We start from the raw sequence: 22,098 nt of genomic DNA on the forward strand, positions 1-22,098 counted from the left end.
ACACGCAGCCAACTGGAGGACAGGTGTCCTCCTTTCCGCAAGTCTGGAGGGCCATCACTTAAGACCTTTGGGTCTTGCAGATTGTGGGAATAGGGTATGCACTATCCTTCCAATAGCACCAACCACGATTCTTACCCAGCCACAGATGCCCCCACCAGACCATCTACATGTTCTCCAGCAAGACGTTCAGACCGTACTCCTAAAGCGCACAGTGGAGTTGGTTCTAGAGCAGGATTTGGGCCCGGGATGAAACTCCTGGAACTTTCCGGTCCCCAAAAAGGACGGTGGTCTTTGCGTAATCCAGGACCTCAGGGTTCTAAACTGGTTCTTCAAAGAGGAAAAATTCAAAATACTGATCCTACCACAGGTTCTGCTAGCTCTGAAGGCAGAAGACTGGATGGTGTCTGTCGACCTGCTGAATGCTTACTCCCATATCTCTATATGGTAGTCGCCTGGAAAGTATCTATGCTTTACGATAGGATCCGAAAAGTAAAGGTTTGCAGTTCTTCTGTTTGGCCTCACTTCTGCCCCTTGAGTCATCATAAAGGTAATTGCAGCAACTCATCTTAAATGGCAAGGAATTCTAGTATTCTCTTACCTTGACGACTGCCAGCTTGCACACATTAAACAAGTTGCCGCTCAATCTGGGCTTTCAATCAACAAGCCAAAGGCTCACTGTGTGCGCTCTCAGCACAACCTATTCCTCAGGGCAGTACTGGACACCACAGCGAATCAAACTATCCCTCTTCAGAGGGTTCATGACATTCAGGTTATGATTCCGAGTTTTCACAATGGAGCGATCATTCCAATCCTAATTAACTTATGTCTGCTCAGTCTAATAGCATTATGCATTCTGTTGGTCACCCATGCAAGCTGGAACATGAGGGGCCTCCACTTGTGTCTCCGCAAGCAGTGGTTGCAACATGGAGAAGATCTTTAAGCTTTTATCAAAATCTCCAGTGACACTGCAACAAACCTACAGTAGTGGAGTGTAGACAGCAAGCTCCACCAGGGAAGGTCGTTCCACCCTCACACTCCAGTGACAACATTTATAACAGATGACTCACCTGTAGGGTGGGAGGATAGAGGCCTATAGTCCCCAGAAGAACATATATTGGACATCAAATTGTTGGAACGGAGGGCGATACATCTGGCACTCAAGGCCCTTTTTCCTTCCCTTTGCAGTCAGTCTGTCCAAAGCTTTGTGCATAATACAACAGCAATGTGGTATATTAACAAGCAAGGGGAGAAGGTTTTCACTTTTCTGATGAGAGACTCTACAGCTCTGATCCTAGATTTAGGACCATCAGGTCTGCCTATTTGCAAACCATCTAGCTGGAGTACTCAACGTGCGAGTGGACACTTTCCCAATCGGCATCATCTTGCCAACTACGAGTGGCATCTTCATCCAGGACACATTCCAACTCTGGGACACTCCTCACATTGACCGTTTTGCCACTCATGAGAATGCCCACTGCCTGAAGGTCTGTATGCTCCAGTTTCCGATGCAGGGAGCACTGGGAGATGTGTTTTTTTTTTTAGATACACTTTCCGCTTCATTAGATGTTTCCTCCCATACCCCCGATTTCTCAAATTTTGAGGAAGATTTGCCTCGACCAGGCCAAAGTAATCCTCGGGTTAGCCACAAAGGGTGTGGTATGCAGACCTCATTTACCTTTCCCTGTGCCCTCCGCTTTGTCGCCCTCACAGGGTAGACCTCCCACATTCATGGGAGCAGGTTCTACCACCCAGCTTCCAAAGCCTCAATCTACAAACCCGGAGATTGAACAGGGCAACCTGAATTGTTTTTCCTTGCCCCTTAATATGGTAGATGTCCAATTATGTGCCCGCAGACACTCCATGAAGACTGTGTACTCAACCTAATGGAATAAGTTCACCAAATCGAGTACAGACATCTCAACAGACCATCTTCAAGCATGCCTATCGGAAATTCTATGTTTCACCCTTTCCCTAGGCACAGCAAGGGTGTGCAGTGAGCACTGTAAAGGGCTTCCTATCGGCCTTGTCGGCTTTCTTCTGCTTACCTAATCAATCATTGCTGTTTAAGTTTCTGATTGTTATGAGTTCTTAAAGGGACTTACAAACAGCTTTCCCTCATCGCCCTTTATACTGCCTCACTAGGACCTAAACTTGGTGCTTACGTTCCTTATGTGCTCATCAATTGAACCTTACAGAGTTGTCCTTTAAGTTTACCCATGTTTAAAACAGTCTTTTGTATTGCTATAATGTTAACTAGACGGGTTAGCGAGTTGCAAGCTTTGAGTGTCAAATCTCCATTTACTTCCTTCTGTCCCAACAAGTTGGTAGCAAGAACAAGGGATGCCTTCCTGCCAAAGGTGGTTACTCCCTTCTACCTCAGCCAATCCATTACCCTGCCAACCGCCTTACCTCCTTCACACGGAACAAAGGAAAAAGAGTCTTCATCGCCTTGACCCTAAGAGAGCAATCAGCTTTTACGTGGACAGAACATGTGCATTCAGAATCGATGACCAGCTCTATGTGGGATAATTGGGGCAAATGAAAGGCAAGGCAGTCCATAACAGCACATTATAAAGATGGCTAATCCTATGCTCTAGTACACAAAGAACCACCAAATATTCTTTGACCTCATTCCACCAGAGCCAAATCCTCTACTTCTGCACTGACAAGACAAGTGCTGGTAATGAATTGTAAAGCAGCAACCCATGTTTTTCTCCACACTTTTTGCAAAGCATTAAAGTTTGGAGTCAGAAGTGAGGAGGGGAGGCCACATTGCGCATTCAGTTCTTAATAATCTTTTGGTACAACCAGTCGTGCATCCACCCCCATGGGGAATCTATTCTAAAGGTGAGGAGTCTGGAGGTATAAGCATCCATCAGAAGAAAAAGTTACATACCTTCAAAACGCTCTTTCTTGTGGATACTCCAACTACCTGCAGATTACTCACCGACCTAACTTCCTCCTTGCTGCATGGCTGGTTATTCCACATGTCCTTTTGCCATGGTCCAAAGATATTGAAAAAAAATTCATATGTCCTTCTGATGTTAGTCTCATATGTTCTCCTCGAAGGCATGTAATAAATGGATGGAAACTAATGTCAGCACTCAAACAGAGTCGTTTTATGGCTAGAGTGACATCACAGGGATACCGCAGGCGTAGCTAAAATGGAGCTGATGTCCCCTACCGGTATGCAAGATCTAGTGAAGAGTTTCCAGATCCGGACTGGTGCCTTGGATATTCAAAAGGTGAGGAATCTGCAGATAGAGTATCCATCAGAAAGTGCGTTATCGTAGGTGGGTAACTTTTTCATCTTGTAACATAATGGACTAGTAACCTCAGGTAAGGCTTGTTGTAGACACTATCTAAGCACAGATGATTCACCTTTGGAATATCTGCAGATGCTAGATTGTATCTAGAATTTTTAATTGCAATATCTCACATGTGCCGGCATCAGACCCAACGTAGGCTTTGCACCACCTTAGGAAGTGATGGCATGGAGCCGCATATACGTGCCACCACTGTGCCATCAAGTCAGTTTATCTTGAGTCTTTCTGCGCCCTCAGATGAGGATTAGTCATGACAGATCATAAACGACTGTATGCCAAATCAAACTTGGTAAATTTCTTCAATCGTAAGAGTCCACCACACAGAACAGAAAGGACAAAAGGCAGTGAGGTAACTGCAGTTAGAGTATCCACCAAAAAGAGCATTACTAAGGGTAATCAACTAGTTCTTCTGATGGATGCGTCTATACTCCGATTCATCCCCTTTCCAATAGATGCCATATCAGTATCTCCCAAGTTGGTAAGTCCCAAGTTGGTAAGTCTGTGAACTGGCACAGACGAAAACGTCCTGAAAAACATAGTGGGTAAAATGACCCTCTAGATGGACCTAACTGTTGAGGCAGTAGTGCTTCATGAACGTGTGTATTGACACCCAGATAGCTGCCTGACAAATGTCCAGGAGAGGCACTCCAAATGTCAACGCAGTGGTAGCAGCTTTAGCCCTGGAGTACAGAGCAAGTAAGCCTTCTGGGGGAAGCTTCTATGCCACTGCATAGCACATCTTTTTACAGAGGATAATCCATTGAGAGATGGTCTGTCTCTGCACTGCCGTGCTCTTCTTTGCTCTGGAAAACCCTACCAAGAGTTGATCATCCACTCAATGTACTTTGGTTCAATCAATATAAAAGCTTAGACCCTTTGAGGGTCTAAACGATGGAGTCTGGGGGAAGGGTGATAGTCTGTCTGACATGAAATGGAGTGACCACTTTCGCTAGAAAGGAAGGTCGGGTTCTTAACACCAACTTATCCAGAATAAAACACCCTGCATGAGGTTGAATGACAGAAAGAGCCTTCATCTCGCTCACATGTCTAGCCATTATAACGGCAATGAGAAAGGCAAACTTCCATTTGCAAAGTCTCAAAGGGCAACTGTACAGCTGCTCAAAAGAGGTGTACATCAAAACAATGTGAGAACTAGGCTCAAGTCCCACTGGGGAGTCACAAAGGGTTTTGGCAGAAACAAATGCTGAAAACCTTATAAAAATCTCATCACAATAGGTGATTTGAATAACAAATCCAGATACACAAAATGGACGAAAGAGCTGATGCGCAGCGCTTAACAGTGCCCAAAGCAAGTCCTTGCTGGGCCAGGGACAGAACAAATAACATTTCAGACAACTTCTCTTTTAATGGGTCAATTTGCTAGGTGCCACACAGATCCACAGATCAGTGCCAACAACTGGTGTACACTGATTTTGTGACTAAATGCCTCACTGTCAAGATAACATCAATAACCTCATGGGGAAGGTCAAACTACGCCAACTGCATGCAGGTCAACCTCCAAGCATGAAGATGAAAACTGTGAAGCCCAACGTACCCTGCCCTACTGCTACGACGGAAGATCCTCCCGAAGCAGCAACTTGATCTATGCTCATGTCCAGGATTTCTGGGTACCACATTCTCCTGGTCCAATCGGCTGCGACTAGGATGACTTGGGTATGGTCATTCCTGATTTCCTTTAGGAATTGAGGCAGGAGAGGCAGTAACAGGAAGGCATACACGAGTCCCGAGCACCAGTCTAGAAACAAGGCGTCTCCAAAACAGAGCTGCTTTGGAAAGTCCAACACGCGAAAGTGATGAAATTGTGCATTCTCTGCAATGGTGAAAAGATTGAGCCAGGGTTTTCCCCGTTGCTGGAAAACACGCTGTGTCACCTTCGGGAGCAACTTTCATTCGAGGTCTTCTAAACATCTGCAACAGAGTTGGTTCGACCCTGCGTTTAAAGATCCCACCGGGTAGTTTACCACCGGAGAAATTCCTTGATGGTCCAGCCACTTCTAAAGACACAGAGCCTCCTGATGGAGGGCATAAGACTCCAACCTGCCCTGCATGTTGCAGTACAATTTGCCGGTGGTATTATCCATGAACAACTGCCCCAGCCTTCCTCTGATGGTGGGCACAACAGCCTTCGTCACAAAATAAATCACTCTCAACTCCAACAAATTGGAGAGGAGTCTCCCTTAGAGACCAGAGGCCTATGATCTCCATTTCTCCCAGATGGCCTCCGCAATGCAGTAGTGATGCATCTGTGACCATAGTCTGCTGTGGGTGGTGTAACGAGAGGGGTCTGCTACTGACTCAATGGCAGTCTAGTCACCACCACTAGAGTAGAGTTCTTTCGCGGTCTCCTCTGATATTTGGATACAATCTGATAGATTTCCTTGATGCTATGCAAAATGACGCTTGAGATCCCACTGCAGAGTCCGCATGTACCACCTGGTATGTTTGACCAGTAAGATGCAGGAGTCTAACAAGCCCACTAGCCCCTGAGTCATCCACATTGAAATCCAAGCATAAGGATGTAGCGGGAGTAGCACCCAGTTCTTACTTCCGAGGCCAGAACCCTTTGGTCAAAAGAGCCTGCACTTCCTGCTGAAACACGGACTGGTGGTCCCCTATCAGCCGCCCTGATGGTGGCAATATGTGTAGTGGGGTAGAAAGAAAGGAAAGGGTGTAACGCCAATGGACAATTTGAAGGACCCTTTTGCCTGAAGTGATAGCCAGCCAGCTCTACAGGAAATATCAGATACTGCCTCCGTCAGGGAGGTTATGTGCCAGCAAGTGTGCACTAAAGTGGTTTTGCAGCTGCTGGAGGGTCTAAGCTGCATGTTGTTCCAGCTGTCCTGGGCATTGTCTCAGATTGACGCTGCCTCAGCCATGAAAGGGCTGAAAAGCCTATTGGGCTGGTGGAGGATTCTGGTGCTTGTGAAATGGAAAACTCCAACCATAGCCATGGCTAGAGGGGGAAATTGCTGGTGGAATTGACTTGTATGAGTAGAAAATCCCAAGGAAAGTGTTGCGGCTCTGCTATTTGTGAACGGTTCCAAGGCAGATTCCGCTTTCTCACCAAAATGGTAAAAGCTGTCAAATGACATGTTCATTAAGGGTGCCTGGACATCACCGGAGCAGCTCATACACCTCATCCGGGCGTGGAGCTGAAGAGCTAGAGATTACCACTCGACCTAGTAGTCAGTCGTGTCCAAGGCATTACTTATAACAAATTTTGCAGCCTTGCAACAGTCTTGAGTAGTCTGGGCAAGGAATGCCTGAAGATCATCCCTAACAACCGGTAAAATTGTGACATTCTATCCTGAAGAGCACAAGACTACCAGCCTACAAGACAAATGGCATTCACTGACCTCAGTGCAAGGCTGGCAGAGGAGAAAAATAATTTTCCAAATGTCTCTACTTGGATTTAAGATCAAGTGGGGTAGAGGGAAAAGCATATGGAATTTACTTTGCTTGTGAACGCCTCTACAATGAAGCTCTCTTGGTGTTGAGTTAGAAAGGCTGGGTTTCATGGTGCAGGACGACGGTGATAATTGACCTGCAGATTAACAGGGAGAATTGAACATGGTTCAACCATGTCCCCAAAAAATGGTGTTTATAATGCTTCAATAAATAGTAACACAGGCTCTGGTTGAAGGACCTCAGTTAACACATAAGCCCTCACTTCCATAGTGGGGAGCTGTAAGTTTAGACCTTCTACCATCCTTCGCAAAACAACTTCAAAGGAGGCCATTCCTCCTTGGCACGACCAGTTGAAGAGTCAAGGCCAGTATCCAGATTGCAAGCATCTTTAAAGTTCCTATACCAGTTTTCCTCATCATATTGTGGAACATAGTCATCTTCCTCATTGTAATTGTCATTGTCTGAGTCTATGGAAAAAAAGATTGTGTTACGTTTGTGCCCTAATACGTGGTAGGGGAAAAGTATCAGAATAGGACGGGTTGCCTACAGGCTGCATGCCAGTCTAAGCCGCAATTTCGGTAGAGGTGGTGGTGAATTCTGTTCAGAATTAGATAGCACGATGGGGTGTAAATCCTCCTCTGGTGTTGGTCACGTTAGAATCTGTGTCAATTTGAAGGGTTATCGGAGTCGGAGATAGACCCGATAATGGTTCAAGGAGCACAGACAGCACTGATGCAGGATCTGCCTGCCAACTGGAGGCCTGTGTAGATCTTTGGGGCCTGAAGCGAGCCAGAGGAAGCTGGTACAGTGTGCAGCATGGAATCGGTGAAGGAGTCTACTTTCTGCGACATCACCGATGGAGCCAGAAATTCAGGGTGCACTGGGACTAGACTCAAAATCGGCTCCTATGGAGATCAGGAGCGGGATCTAGAGAAACGCGGATGCCCTCGCACCCTCTCTCAAGTACCAGAGTGGCGAGAAGAAGCTGATTTCCACTTCAACTTCTTATGCTTTTTCTTGAACTTACTCTAAGACTTTGACCGTGATGATGACTTTGACTGTTCGCAGTGTAGAGTATTCTTGTGTTTGATGATGTAAAGTTTAGCCTCACGGTCCACACGGTCCAATTTGGCTTTCGTTCATCTGGGTGCAGTCACCACAGGGCATTAACTCATGTTCCGAACCCAGGCACCATAAGCATACTTCATTAAGGTCTTTCACAGACAACTGTTTGTGATAGTCCCTACATGGTATAAACCCTGTCATCTTAGGGAAGACATATTTTATTGCACACTGGTTACATTTTTAAAGAAGATTTATGGTCTAAAGACCAAAGATGGGCCTCAGATCCTTGTTGGAAAGCAAGCAACTGATGTCAGTGTGCATGGATGGCAGCTATATGCGACTCCGCTCCTGACTTGCAGAATGGGACGACATCAGCACAGAACCGCACAACACAGCCTATGAGAGTGCAGGAGTACTGCTTTTAAGTTTAGAGATCCAGTCTAACACCCAGGGAAATATTCACAAGGTGAGTAACCTGCGATTACAAGTTTCCATCAAAAGAGGCGTGACTACGCAGCACTAATTTGTCAGGAAAAAAGTTGGTGTATGGCGTAGTACTGACAGCGCCATCAGCTCCCTGACGTGGCACGCATAATTAATTGCAATGAGAAAACCTTTCTGACAGTCAGCAATCTCAAACAGCAAGTCTGCACAGGCTTGAAAAGTATGTCCATAAGAAACGTAGGCATAATGAAAGGTGTAGGTTTGAACATTTAGGAGTTCTTTTACAAAACACATCACAGCGGACTTGAATAACGAAGGCTGGTCAGGCTAAAGGGTCGACAAATAACCTTTAAGTTTGCCCACCGCAAAGCCTTGCTGGGTCACAGATAAAACAAATAACATATTAGACAAATCGGTTTGCACAAGGTTAACTTGAATATCGCCACACCTTGCCACAAACTTCGCTCAGTGACCAGAATGAGTCATCAAACTTTGTTTACGTAATGATTATTTTTTGCTTGTCAGGATTACACCCTGGCCCCTCTGTCCATACTTTTCATATTCTATAATGGCCCGCTACAGAAATCAATTGGCCGGCTTTACCATTTTCTAACCATTTGCCAAGCAGTAGATCCATCAAGCCAATGCACCTTTGTACAGAACATAACATTAATTTTGAATTGTGGAGAAATATGTTGTGCTTGAAAGTTCCTTAACTAAGTGAGATGCAAGCAACAGGGTTGAACTTTCACTTGTGACTTTTAGCTGTCTAGTTGTTATGTTATTAATGCCTATTTTCAACCTGAGACCTAACAGAAAGCTAGAGGACCCAGGCCCACAGGAACTAAACGAGCATAACCATGGCACACTATGTACGAAGAACATATATGGTTGCAGCATCTTATGTGGGCCTTAGCCTACAATAGTGGTTATCAGTCTAGAATTTAAAAACAAAAGATAACAAGCATTGGGAAAGCCAATAGGTTTTGCTTTTGGGACCTATTAGCTTTGCCGGTGCTTTTTGACGATGCTGTGCACCATCGGCAACTAAAAAAGAAATAGGGCGTATGCTCCATTGCAATATTAACACCTGGGTCATTCATTACGCTCCTACATGTGATGATGTATGCAAGCACATCAGAGGTGCAACTAGAGCCAAATTTTGGTAGGGGGGGCGGGCAAAAAAACAAAACGTTTTTGGCGGATGGGCTAATTCTTCCAGCAATAGGCAGAGTGGAGATGCAGGGGCTCTAAGAAGTTTTGAAAAAACAACAAAGCCTCATTAACAAGGAAATTATCTTTTAACCTGTGAAGTGGTCGGGTGCAGCTGTGTGTGTGCCTGGGAAGCTGACTGAGCCCGGGCTGCCACACACGACTGGGGAGGGGGCTGAAGCCCTTTTGAGCCCAATGGGCGTTGCGCGCCTGAAGCACATGCATCATCATGAATGCACACACCCAGGGCCGGACTTTTGGGGCCCCCGGGCGAAAAAGAAGAAGTGAGGCCCCTCTAATTTGCATGTGACATTACAAGAATTGACATCACAGGACTTCTAATCTTCTTTGGTATCGCCAAGGGACCTTATATGTTAAAATCAGTCACATGGATAAAAAGATAAACAGCCAAATGAAACAGGTCCGTCTATTTTAAAACTGTATTAAGTGGATTGTCATATTGAACGGAAAAGCTAGGCACAGGTCTCACATAGATGGACTTCCTTTCTCAATGTTAACTGATTGTTTCCAGTTTAGTGCACGATAAAAGGTCCAGAGCACTGCAAAATCTTATTTGAATGGCATCACTATGGTAATAATTATGCAACCGGATATAGCGAAATAAAGTTGAGTTTGAATACATGTATCTTCATTTTTATTAGAAAGCTTTATAAATCACAGGTTAGAACTTAAAGGGCAGCAGAGTTCTGTAGAAGCAAAGCAAAGCATGTAGTCACGAGCACCATGCATCCATGTGAGGCTGCATCATAGAAGAGTTAAAGTCACCCCCGTACTGAAAAGGCTGTTTAAAATGTGAGTTTTTACAATTCCCAAACTTGTACATAATTTGATTTATTCCTTTCATTTGGATATTGTACTGCTGCATTTATAATAGAAAAATGAAAACTCAAGTTCCGGAATGCAAGAAAATAACAGCAAAACTGCTTACATGTGATTTAAAGAAGCAACTTGAGGCCTCCTCTGGTGGAAGTCTGTGCTGGTGAGAGTTACAGGTTTCACATAAATCCCTTGCACAGTGGCTGGAAAAAACTTTGATGATGTCCTTATTTTGGAACCATTAGTGAAGCCAGTTGTGAGGCTAAGGCAGTGGACTGCCTTGGTGTGAGTGTGTTCCTGCATGTGTGTGTGTTTGTTACACTAGTATAGTTATTTATTTTGGACACCTTGCCTATTGCTACAAGCACAATATACGGGGAACAACCTTTACAACGCAACTTTTACAACGCACTACACTTACAACGCATTTTTTACAACGCAAAATCCATTACAACGCACTACACTTACAACGCATGACACTACAACGCATTTTTAAAAACTACCTTTACAACGCATTCCATTACAACGCCTACCATTACAACGCATAATATTACACTACACTATCCAACACTTACCCTACTGTTGCACCCCCTGGAGTTAGAATAGTAATTTTTACCCCTATACTATCCAACACTTACCCTACTGTTGCACCCCCTGGAGTTAGAATAGTAATTTTTACCCCTATACTATCCAACACTTACCCTACTGTTGCACCCCCTGGAGTTAGAATAGTAATTTTTATCCCTATACTATCCAACACTTACCCTACTGTTGCACCCCCTGGAGTTAGAATAGTAATTTTTACCCCTATACTATCCAACACTTACCCTACTGTTGCACCCCCTGGAGTTAGAATAGTAATTTTTACCCCTATACTATCCAACACTTACCCTACTGTTGCACCCCCTGGAGTTAGAATAGCAATTTTTACCCCTATACTATCCAACACTTACCCTACTGTTGCACCCCCTGGAGTTAGAATAGCAATTTTTACCCCTATACTATCCAACACTTACCCTACTGTTGCACCCCCTGGAGTTAGAATAGTAATTTTTACCCCTATACTATCTAATACTTACCTTAAATGCAATTTACTATTATGCGTTGTAATGGTATGCGTTGTAAAGGTAGTTTTTAAAAATGCGTTGTAGTGTCATGCGTTGTAAGTGTAGTGCGTTGTAATGGATTTTGCGTTGTAAAAAATGCGTTGTAAAAAATGCGTTGTAAAAGTGTGCGTTGTAACGACATACATCCACAATATACACCTCAAGCACAGCTCGTGGTAGTATAACGCTTACCTTAGAACCCCATACTTAAAACAAAACATGCTATAATCTACAATTACCAGTGTAACATTCAATTAGATGTTGGGTGGCATTCAAAATGTCATGCATATGATGTAGATATGCCATAAAGAAAATAGGGCAAATACAGAAATGTCACACATAGACACAGGATAGCTAGAAAATAATTAAATTAAAATACCCCCACTTTGTACCAAAGCCTTTTTGGCACCAAGCAAGCCATTGCAACCCTTCCTAGAAGAACTCTCTTGTCTCTTCCATCTAAGCATCTCGACATTCATGCTTTCATCCTCCCATCCACCTACTGATATCCACCATTTCTCCTTTGCATTCTGTCATCTATTCATTCTTTCATCAATAATTCAGTCTTTCACCATTCTGTATGGCTGTCCATCCCCATGTTCCCATCCATATCCAAACCTAGCCAACAATTTCACTCATCCATCCCTTCATCCACCCTTTCACTCATCCTTCCACACATCTGTTCGATCATACATCAATCTCACTGCTCATCCACTCAGCCACACTTTCAATCCATCCTTTCCCTCATCCACTCATTTATCTATCCACTCATCCATCCATCCATTTACACTTTCACTCATCCATCCATCCTTTCTTTCATCTCTCCACCCTCACTTTCACTCATCTGTTCATTCTTACACTCATCCTTTCACTCATCTGTCCATGCTTTCACACATTTACCTATCCTTTTGTTCATCCTTCCATCCATCCTTTCACACCATCATTCCACCCTTTCACTCCATCCATCCTTGCAGCCACCATTTTACTTATCCATCCATCCACTCATCTATTTTTTCACTCATCTATCCACCCTTTCACTCCACCCACCCTATCACTCCATCCATCCATCATCCCTTTCACACTTCCATCCACCCACTCTTCCACCCATCCAATCAGCAGGGGGTTCACGTCTCATGCATGAGGGATAGTGCCAGAATGTGAGGTGATTGTGAAATGGCGCTGTGGTTCCTTTCTTCGCACTTTTATATACCACAAACTCAGCCCAAAGTCTTTGGAGCGCTTTACAAAAGTACCAATCCCATTACAAAAGGTCAGAGTTTTTTAGGCATGGAGAGGTTTAATGATTTGTCCTGAATCTCAGGATTTTGAGCTAACGCCGGGATCTGTACCTGGTTCCCCACTTCCACTAAACTACTCCATGTGCTGCGAGGCCCAGGTGAGGGAGTTGTATATCCTAGGCTTCACAGCACAGCACTGAGGCCAAGGAGAGGGGTGCCTCCTGCCCTGGGCCACACAGCACTGGTTAACAGCAGCAAGGCCCAGGGAAAGGGGCCCCATACCTGGACCCTGCAGCCTGATGCAGCGCATCAAGGCTCAGGTGACTGAGCTGTGCTAAATCCTGCCCTGCCATATCAATCTTTTCTGGGTGCTTCCTCTTTACCCAACCCACCTCTCCTCACCTGATAATGTCCAACTGGTCCTTGGAACAAAGGGGGCCTAGGCAACGTAAAACAGAAAAGGCAGGCAAGGCTTCAGGGCAGGTTGTTAAGTGAGGTGCTGCCCGGATACTAACACCCTGCTCCTGAGGTTGCGAGCCAACACATTTGTTGGCTTTACTGCTGCCCACTTCCCCAGCCACTGTTTTCCTTTCCTCACCCTGCACCAACAGAAATGCCACCAAGCCCTTAAACGAGGGAGGTCAAGACACCTCCCTTGAAAAATACATTTGTGATGTGATCGGAAGGTGTTCTGACTGATAGTGTGGCATTTCACACAGAAGCAGGGCCCCATGTTTTTAACCTGAGAAAAGGGTCCTGGGCAGCTGCCCACATTGCCATGCGTAGAGCCGGCCCTGCCCAGACTCTTTCCTTCTCTCACTGATTCAGCCTGTCGCATGCACTGCTCCTCTTTCCCCAAGCTTCTTGCTCTTTGTTGCTGTTCTGCCCCCATTATCTTAGTCTGCCACCTCTCTGCTGTACTTTTACTCACTCATCTCTCACACCCACCTCCTATCTTAGTTCTTTTCTTTGTCGTATTCCCTTTATATGCACTGCACCTCCATTCTCTGTGCTTCTTTCACCCTCTTTCTTTATCCTATGCTAGGGGAACAAGGTTGCCACAAGCCGGTGTTCTAGCCCTAAAGCCCGTATTTTTAACCCTTACCTGTATAAACTTCAAACAACTAGTATAAATAGAAAGTAGTTTTGAATATGCGATAGAGATGCATTAGCAGTACCTGACTAATAGTTGGAGTAAAGAAAAGCAGAAAAGCCATGTGACAATTGAACACATACTGATATTTTAGAGTCCAATTTAGTGGAACATCTAAGCCTTTGCAGACTGCTATAAAACAATAAATGCCCGTTATTTTTGTATTTGAAAGCATGCAACCCTAATGGGGAGCACTGTTCATTGTGATGCGTTTCTGTCTTTTATGGTGAGCCCTGCAGGACACCATGCTTTTCATTCATGCAGGGTCAGGGTTTACATCACACAAAAGTCCACTCTACATACCCATCTAATCGCTGTTATGCAGATGCAGCGATTAGATTACTGAAGGCCTTTCGACCAATGACTGCCAGGCCCAGGGAAGGGGGCCCCCTACCTTGGTCCTCACTGGACCATCATAACAGGGTCTCTTCAAAGGCACTGTGCGAGGCCCATCTTGCAATTTAACAGGCGAAGGGCCCTGGGCAGCTTCCCACACTGCCCATGCCTAGCGCCGGCCCTGCACACACCTGCTGAATGACACTGGCGCCATTTCATTTATATTTTTATTGCCAATCCAAGATGATGGACATCACTTTGTGCTGTCAATTAAAGAAATAATTTTCAATTGCACTAAAGGTCTAGAGTTAGACGCATGTTCTCTCTGTTCGCACTCCCCCTCGCTTTGCAAACTTTGGGAGTCCAAGTCAAAATTTTAGATACGTGTAATGGGCGTTGCAATTGTGCATGTTTTTGCACGTGAATCTCAAGTGCATATATATATATTATAGACCTGCCCTGTGTTGTGAATTGCCTGTAATGTGCATGTGAACGTTAATCAATTCAAGACAAAAGCCTGAAGTGTTAAAGGAAAATAACTGTGAATTGGTTCCAACATTTAATTATGTATATTTGGCTTTAAAAAGCAAATCAAGTTCAAAATGTCCACCCAAACTACCTCTAAGCACCTGCCTGAACAGAGCTTGTGGAATGTGTAGGACTGAGGACGCTTAGCAAAGCAAGCACCGGCAAAGTAAAAAGGTCTCCGCTTATGAGCGTACAAAAAATGACCCGAGCACAGCGGCTGTGTCACAGCTCATATTTATTTTCTCATTTACTGACCTGCGATGGAACGGTAGATTAAAATTACAATAGCAGCGCAAAAGCCTTATCTTTTAAAAACATTTAACAGAAAGGCAGGCAGAGCTACATGTAGGAGAGAGAGCAATGTGGGTGGGCAGACAAAAACACAGTGGAAGCTGACACAGCGTGTATTATTAGTTGGTGGGGCGGAAGAGAAGCATACACGAGAGATAGCTGGAAACATGCACTCTCACGGAACGTTTCATGAAGAAGGAAAAGAAAAGTTTTCAGAATGCAAACACTCCTGGAATAACAGAAGGAGCCTATCGAAGGTATGGTAAACAGGCCATGCTCCATGAAAGGGACAAACACAAGCAGGCTGGGCTAATACAATTAAAGCCAGCCGACAGAACGCAAGAAAACGTGACTGACAAAAGGCAAAGCCAATGGTCGGGATGCATCCCCAAGTCAGATTTCTGCAGGCTTCGACCTAAAAAACGACTACCAAGTGTAACACTGGTAAAAAACTGAAATATGGACAATATGGTGAGCAACATTTTATGATCTGGGGAACATGTCATGACCTACTCGTTAGGGGGCACTGGTCTTGCCTTCACTCTTACGCACATATTAAACTTCATTAAAATGTGTAAAAGTTCCTAAGTAGGGCTAAGATAGCCAATTTTGTTTTTTTGTTTTGACATAAAACATCATTTAGATGGTTAGAGAAAATGGCATTAGTGGTGTCTCATATATAAATTTGATGACTTCATTAGCTGATGTCAATATCACCAATCTCTTTGCCTAAGTACTGTAACTATAACACACTCAATTGAAATGATTTAGCGAAAGATCAGTAGGTTTTCATCACAAGAGTAACATTCTTTTCACAATACCAGATAGCATATATTTTAGGCATACATGCCTGGAGTTCCATGACTACTCTTGCAATAGCAGCTTGCACCACATTGGTTCGATCCAGGCAGTCCATGCAATTCACCCGAAAAATCCCATCCTGTTTGCAGATAATACCAGCTTGGTCAACCCTTTCAAAGTGAGGAAAAACACAACATGTAAACAATGCAGCAATAACGTGTGCACAGAAATACATTGATGTTATTAAATGTGTGAAATAGTACATTGAGCATCAGCAATAATTTTTCTGTGCCAGCAAAAATGTTCAATGCATGTCACCCTTACTAATCTCTGAAAGGAGGGTGTTAATCAGAACCAGAAGTTACTTATCTGAAGTTCTTAACCGCAGAACTATGTGCTGCAACTGGTTTTTACCATTTAAAAAAATATTATATCACTAGGACGATTCTGTAGGCCCATCTTTCATATTAGTGGCCGAATAAAATCCAGTGACTTGCTCTAGCTCGGACTAATTATTGGCACACCAGTTTATCTCATTTGCAAATGAATGCAACAAAGGATCGTCAGTACTGGATAAATAAGCAGACATGGGGATGACATTGTTTAATGGATACTTAAAAATATAACAAGCAACAGATTTATTTAGACAACAAGGGGACAGTATTAAAAAGGAAAAAATTTTGATGTTCAACTAAAGAGGGGTCTATTAGGTAATAGTAACTCAGTAGCCTCAGGGCCAAAAATAAGTAGATTACCCTTAAAACATTGTTAAATTAAGATAAAAATCATGTTCTACTATCAGACCTTGTGAAGCATTATGTTTCCTGAGATATGAGTGGCCAACAGATAAATTATCTCGTCTGCTGAGTGGGAGGTATGGCACCATCTTTTGCAATACAACAATTTTAGAGAGCATGTTTCAATTGGTTGAAATAGCAACTCTCAACAACATTAATCTAAAGTACGTATCGGAACTAGCGGTTCAATGCACGCATACTTTTAGATTCTGGTCACTCCTCTACTCCTATGTCTAGGTTCTCTTCTTTACCAACCAGTAGGTATGTTGTCACCAACTTACAGAACTGAAAATTGCTTCTTAAAATTGTTAAACATCTGAACCTCATGGGCCAGTACTACACGTGGAGATACATGACATTTGCAGCCCTGCGGGTCCCTGTAAATAGAAAACTTGTCTGCTAATGAAGAGACCATTGCTGTAATCAATGAGCAATGTTAGGAGGGTAGGCAGGAGGAAACTGGGAATGGGCAAGATTCTTGGCCTGGAATTACCTAAGTTACCCTAAGAGAAACTCTATCCTACTATGAAATTCATGGTGTCTTCTACTCCCACCTTTGTGTCTAGTTTAGCAATCAAAAAGCAAAAACACCAAGAACAGGCTCCTTCATGGTAGTAAAGAACAAACAAAAAGATGAAAACAAGTTACTTACCTGTAACTTTAGTTCTCCAGTATTGGTAACTTTCATAGATGCACATGGTTGAATCATTCCCCGTCGCCGAGATGGAAGTCCCGGTATATATACAAATAGCAATACAAACCATTACAGTTAGAAACTAGGCCTAGACCCAATCTAGTTTTGTAACATATCCACCTCTTTTTGTAAAAGAGACCAAATAAAATCAACAACCAATCAGATCAGCCTCACCCTCTAGAACCCTCCTGAGAGAGTTTCAGACCATCAGATTTTCGTGCCTGTAGTGCCACAGGATAACCATAAAGAAGCAGAAGGTCGTGCTTTCCCAGGGGAGGAGGGTGGGTCGCATGTGAATCTATGAAAGTTACCAAAACTGGAGAACTAAAGTTACAGGTAAGTAACTTGTTTTCTTACTCCAGTATTGGAACTTTCATAGATTCCCATGCTTGAATCAGAGTAGCTAGCAGTCATGAGCACACTTCTTTGTATCATCTTCAAGAGAGATCAAACAATGCATTATTAAGATTAAAGAAAGAAAAGAAATAGTCTATCTCGCAATTTAGATATCATCTTTCCTTTTTTTTTTTTTTTACAGTGAAATAAGGAAATCACCCCACATTGAAATGCAAACCAAATACCCACATATATACACACAGAAATAACAAGATGCAATCAGTTGTATCAAAGAATGTGCAAAGAAAATACTAAGGAAAAGGAAGGAGGGATGAGAGGGAAAGCTCACTACTTATTGAAAGAGGTTCCTCAGGACTGCTTGTCCCACTGCTGTGTTATTGCGTGACGAAGAATCCAAGCAGTAATGTCTTGTGAAGGTATGGGCACTGTTCCAGGTTGCTGCTCTGCAGATGTCCCGGAAAGGTACCCCCGCAAGGAGGGCCGTAGAAGAAGAGATCAACCTCGTGGAGTGAGCACGGACTTTCCCTTCAAGGGGCTTACCAGCTTCTTGATGACAGTATTGGATAGCGCTGGAAATCCACTGTGCAATCCCCTGTTTGGAAAGGGGAAACCCTTTACGAGGGGCGCTGTAAGCCACGAAGATCTGTGGTGACTTTCTAAAGTCCTTAGTTTTATGAAGACAGAACTTCAGGCAATGTTGAATGTACAATGAGTGAAGTGACCTCTCAGCCGAAGTCGTAGGTTGAGGAAAAAAAGTTTCAAGTATCACAGATTCATTTAAATGAAAGTCCGAAGGCACTTTCGGGATGAACTTTGGGTTGGTACGGAGTACTACCGTTTCATTTTTGAATTGAATAAAAGGCTCTTGTATGGTGAGAGCCTGCAGCTCGCTGACCCTCCTAGCTGAAGTCAAGGCTAAAAGGAGGGCCACCTTCCAGGAGAGAAATTACAAGTTTGCTTTATGTATCGGTTCGAAGGGATGTTTCATGAGCTCAGTCAAGACCAGATTAAGGTGCCACAGTGGTTGAGGAGGCTTCACTGGAGGGAAGACTCGAAAAAGACCTTTTATACACTGTTTAATTATTCTCATCGACCAGAGTGAAGGCCCTGAGGATGTCCTCCTGAAACGAGAAATGGCTGCGAGATGCACTTTAATAGATGAATGAACTACGCCCGCCTTTGCCAAGGAAAGAATGTAAGGAAGGATTTCATGCGCCGAAGAAGCGAAAGGTTGAACCCCCAAATCTCTGCACCAGTGACAAAACCTACCGGATGAAATGGAAGAGGTTTTGTTTGTACTTTGAGTACGAGCCTGAGACAGGATGTCCCTACATTCTGCAGAGAGCTTTACGTCAGGAAACTCTCTGTGCTCAGGAGCCACGCCGATAATTGAAGGGATTGTGGATCCGGATGCAATACTTGGCCCTGGGACATCGTCAGCAGCGATGGAGTCTGTTTCAAAGGAACCAGGAACCGGATGCTCTAAGGATAGGAGAAGAAGCTCCATGTACTAGTACTGGCGAGGCCAAGACGGTGCTATTAGGATCATTTTGCATGGTTCCGTTTTTAGCTTTCTGAGCAGCCTCGGTATCAGAGGAAGAGGGGGAAAAGCGTATACAAAGGCGCCTGACCATGCCATCGAAAAGGCATTCCCAGAGGATCCCGGATGGTGATGCCAGCTTGCGTAGAACCAGCATTTTTGCTCTCTGGTGTAGCAAAGAGATCTATGGCTGGCCTGCCCATAGTTGAAAAATTTCCTCCAGAGTCCTATGGTCTAGCTCCCATTCGTGGCTGACTGACTTTAGTCTGCTCTGTGTGTTTGCCGTGTCGTTGAGATTCCCTGGGAGATGCTCCGCTTTTAGTGAGACTCCATGCAGGGTCGCCCACTCCCAGACAGCTTGCGCTGCCACCGACAGCAGACAATATGTTGTGCCACCCTGCTTGTTGATATAATGTATGGCTGTAGTATTGTCTGTTCTTATTAGAACCGACAAATTCTTTATCCTTGGAAGAAAAGCCTGTAGGGCTAGGCGAATTGCTCTGAGTTCCAGTAGATTGATGTGCACCAGACAATGGTGGTGTAGCCATCGACCGCTTATATGGAGGTCCTGCAAGACCGCTCCCCAGCCTTCCAGAGACGCATCTGTAGTGATAATCTGAGAAGCCGGAGTGACCATGAAGGAGAGACCTTGGGAAATGTTCTCCTCGAGAGTCCACCATGAAGCAGCCTCTCTCATTGACATAGTGACTGTGACCATGTCTTCGAAAGACCCTTCCACTTGGCGGCACTGTAGGTACAGTTGTTCCTGAAGAGGGCGCATTCGTAACCTGCAGTGAGAAATCAGAGGAATGCAGGATGAAATGGACCCTAGAAGGGACTTGTAGAGGCTAACTGAAAGTGACCTTCTTTTTTGAAGTAGATGGGCCATTGACATCAATTTGGCTTGTCTTTCCACTGACGGAAAAGCTTCGCTCAGGGATGTGTCCAATATGGCTCCCAGGAATTTGGCTTTCTTTGAAGGGCAAGAATTTTGATTTTTTCCCCACTGAGGGTAAGACCCCGACTTTTGAACAGCTGTGTACAGGCTGCCACTGACCTCGCGGCTGCAGTCTTGGGAGGAGCCTTTAGCAACCCGTCGTCCAGGTAAGGGAAAACCTGGTGCTGTTGTTTCCTTAGGAAAGCCGCTACCGGAGCCAGTATCTTTGTAAAGATCCTTGGTGCCGATCTGAGGCCGAAGGGAAGAACCCTGAATTGAAAGTGTCTCTTGGCTACTGTGAAGCGAAAAAACGTCCTGTGGGAGCGATGTATGGGAACATGAAAATATGCTCCCTCTAGATATAAAGTGGCCATGAAATCTCCTGAATTTAAAAGTCGAAGTATGTCCTGCAAGGAGACCATCCGAAACGACTATTTGATGAGATAGGTGTTGAGCTCCCTCAAACCTAGAATAGGGCGCCACTTTTCTACAGTCTTTTGAACTAGAAAGAACCAGGAGTAGAAAACCTCTCTTCTTTGCGAGACAGGGACCAGCTCTATAGCCTTCTGCAGCATCTGTTGGACCTCTAACGGCAGGAGACGAAGATGTTTTGTTATGTTGGCACTAGGGAGCTTGGTTGGAGGATGATGGACAAATTCCAACGTGTGCCCGAATTGGGATTATATTGAGAACCCAACGATCCGATGTTATCCGTTGCCATTCGTGGAAGTAACGTGAAATCCTGCCCCCCACAGGTGTTGAATGAGGGGTAGGAACAGTAGACAGAGCCAGCAGGCCTCTATTGGTGCCGAGAAGACTCCTTCCCCTGGGGCCTCCTCTTCCTCTGTTTGATGATCTCGATTCTGACTAGGACAGTCCCTGCCGCTGGTTATATTGCGGGCGGTAAGACTGCGAGGCCGGCGTTTACGAGGAGTACCGATATTGCTAGTAACCTCCTCTGTATGAGGGAAGACCTCTGCCCCTTGCGCCACGAAAAGGGACCTTTCAGTACTGGAGTGTCCCTAATGATCTTGCCGTGTCCACATCTTTTTTAATGTTCTATAAGAGCATCGTCTATGTGCTCCCCAAAGAGCGCCTCCCCATCAACGGGGAGGTCCAGAATCTTATTCTGAACCTCAGGCCTAAATGAGGTCGCTCAAAACCATCCCTGGCGACGAAGGACTGCCGCTCCAGCCAGGGAACGGAACGCAGTTGTTGCAATGTCCATCCTGCAATCAATCACTTCTGAGGAGGCCCTCTCCCCTTCCTTTAGAATGTTTTTCGCTTTGGCCCTGCTGTCATCAGGCAACTGGTCAAGGTAGGGAGAGAGATCACACCACATCTGGCGGTCTTAGCGCCCCAAGATGGCTAAAGCGTTAGCTGCTTTCACGAGAAGGCTTGACATTGAAGAAAACCTTTTGCCAGCATTGTCCAGGCGTCTGCCTTCCTTGTCTGTAGGTGTTGTTAGAGGAGCATCCGGATTTTTAGACTTTTTCTGTGCTGCCTGCGATATCACTGAGTTCGGTTTAGGCTGACTCCCCAGGCATGCTGGGCTATCCTCTGGGGCTTTATACTTTTTCTCTAAATGAGGGAGCACCGGAATTACTGTAGCCAGGGTCGTCATAACCTTGAGCCCCTCTTTCCAAACATGACCAACGATAGGAATTGATCTCACAGATTTCTTAAAGGGCTCTTTGAAATCATATAGGAAGCACTCAGACTGGACTGAAGGTATAGGAAGCTCATATCTTTTTGCTGCCCTCTCCAACAAATTATGGAAACCGCCCACATCTCCAGGCGGAGAATCCACTGGTACCGGTGAGGGTGAAGCAGGAGTAGGGATAATATACTCATCCCATTCCCTGTCCAGATCCGGGGGAATTGCACTTTCCTGGTAGTCATCAGAGGTATTCTCCTGAATAATCGGAGTCGACGGTGGCAGGTCCATAAGTATTTGCAGTGGTGGTGGTGGCACCCGAACAGTGGAAGGCTATGCAGGTGGAACAG

The 22,098-nt window shown here is 44.7% G+C and overlaps 1 protein-coding gene across 2 annotated transcripts in view; it reads right to left on the minus strand.

The window, feature by feature from the left end:
- INPP5F (inositol polyphosphate-5-phosphatase F) overlaps positions 1-22,098 on the minus strand; it is a 943,021-nt gene that overhangs the window by 180,527 nt on the left and 740,396 nt on the right. For both annotated transcript variants that reach the window (XM_085602832.1, XM_085602840.1), the window contains exon 13: positions 15,816-15,936. In XM_085602832.1, coding sequence (XP_085458958.1) covers positions 15,816-15,936 — 121 coding nt within the window. The remainder of the gene's footprint in view (positions 1-15,815; positions 15,937-22,098) is intronic.

The sequence above is a fragment of the Triturus cristatus genome, chromosome 1_2 (genome assembly GCF_964204655.1).
Source record: "Triturus cristatus chromosome 1_2, aTriCri1.1, whole genome shotgun sequence".
Classification (NCBI taxonomy): Eukaryota; Metazoa; Chordata; class Amphibia; order Caudata; family Salamandridae; genus Triturus; species Triturus cristatus.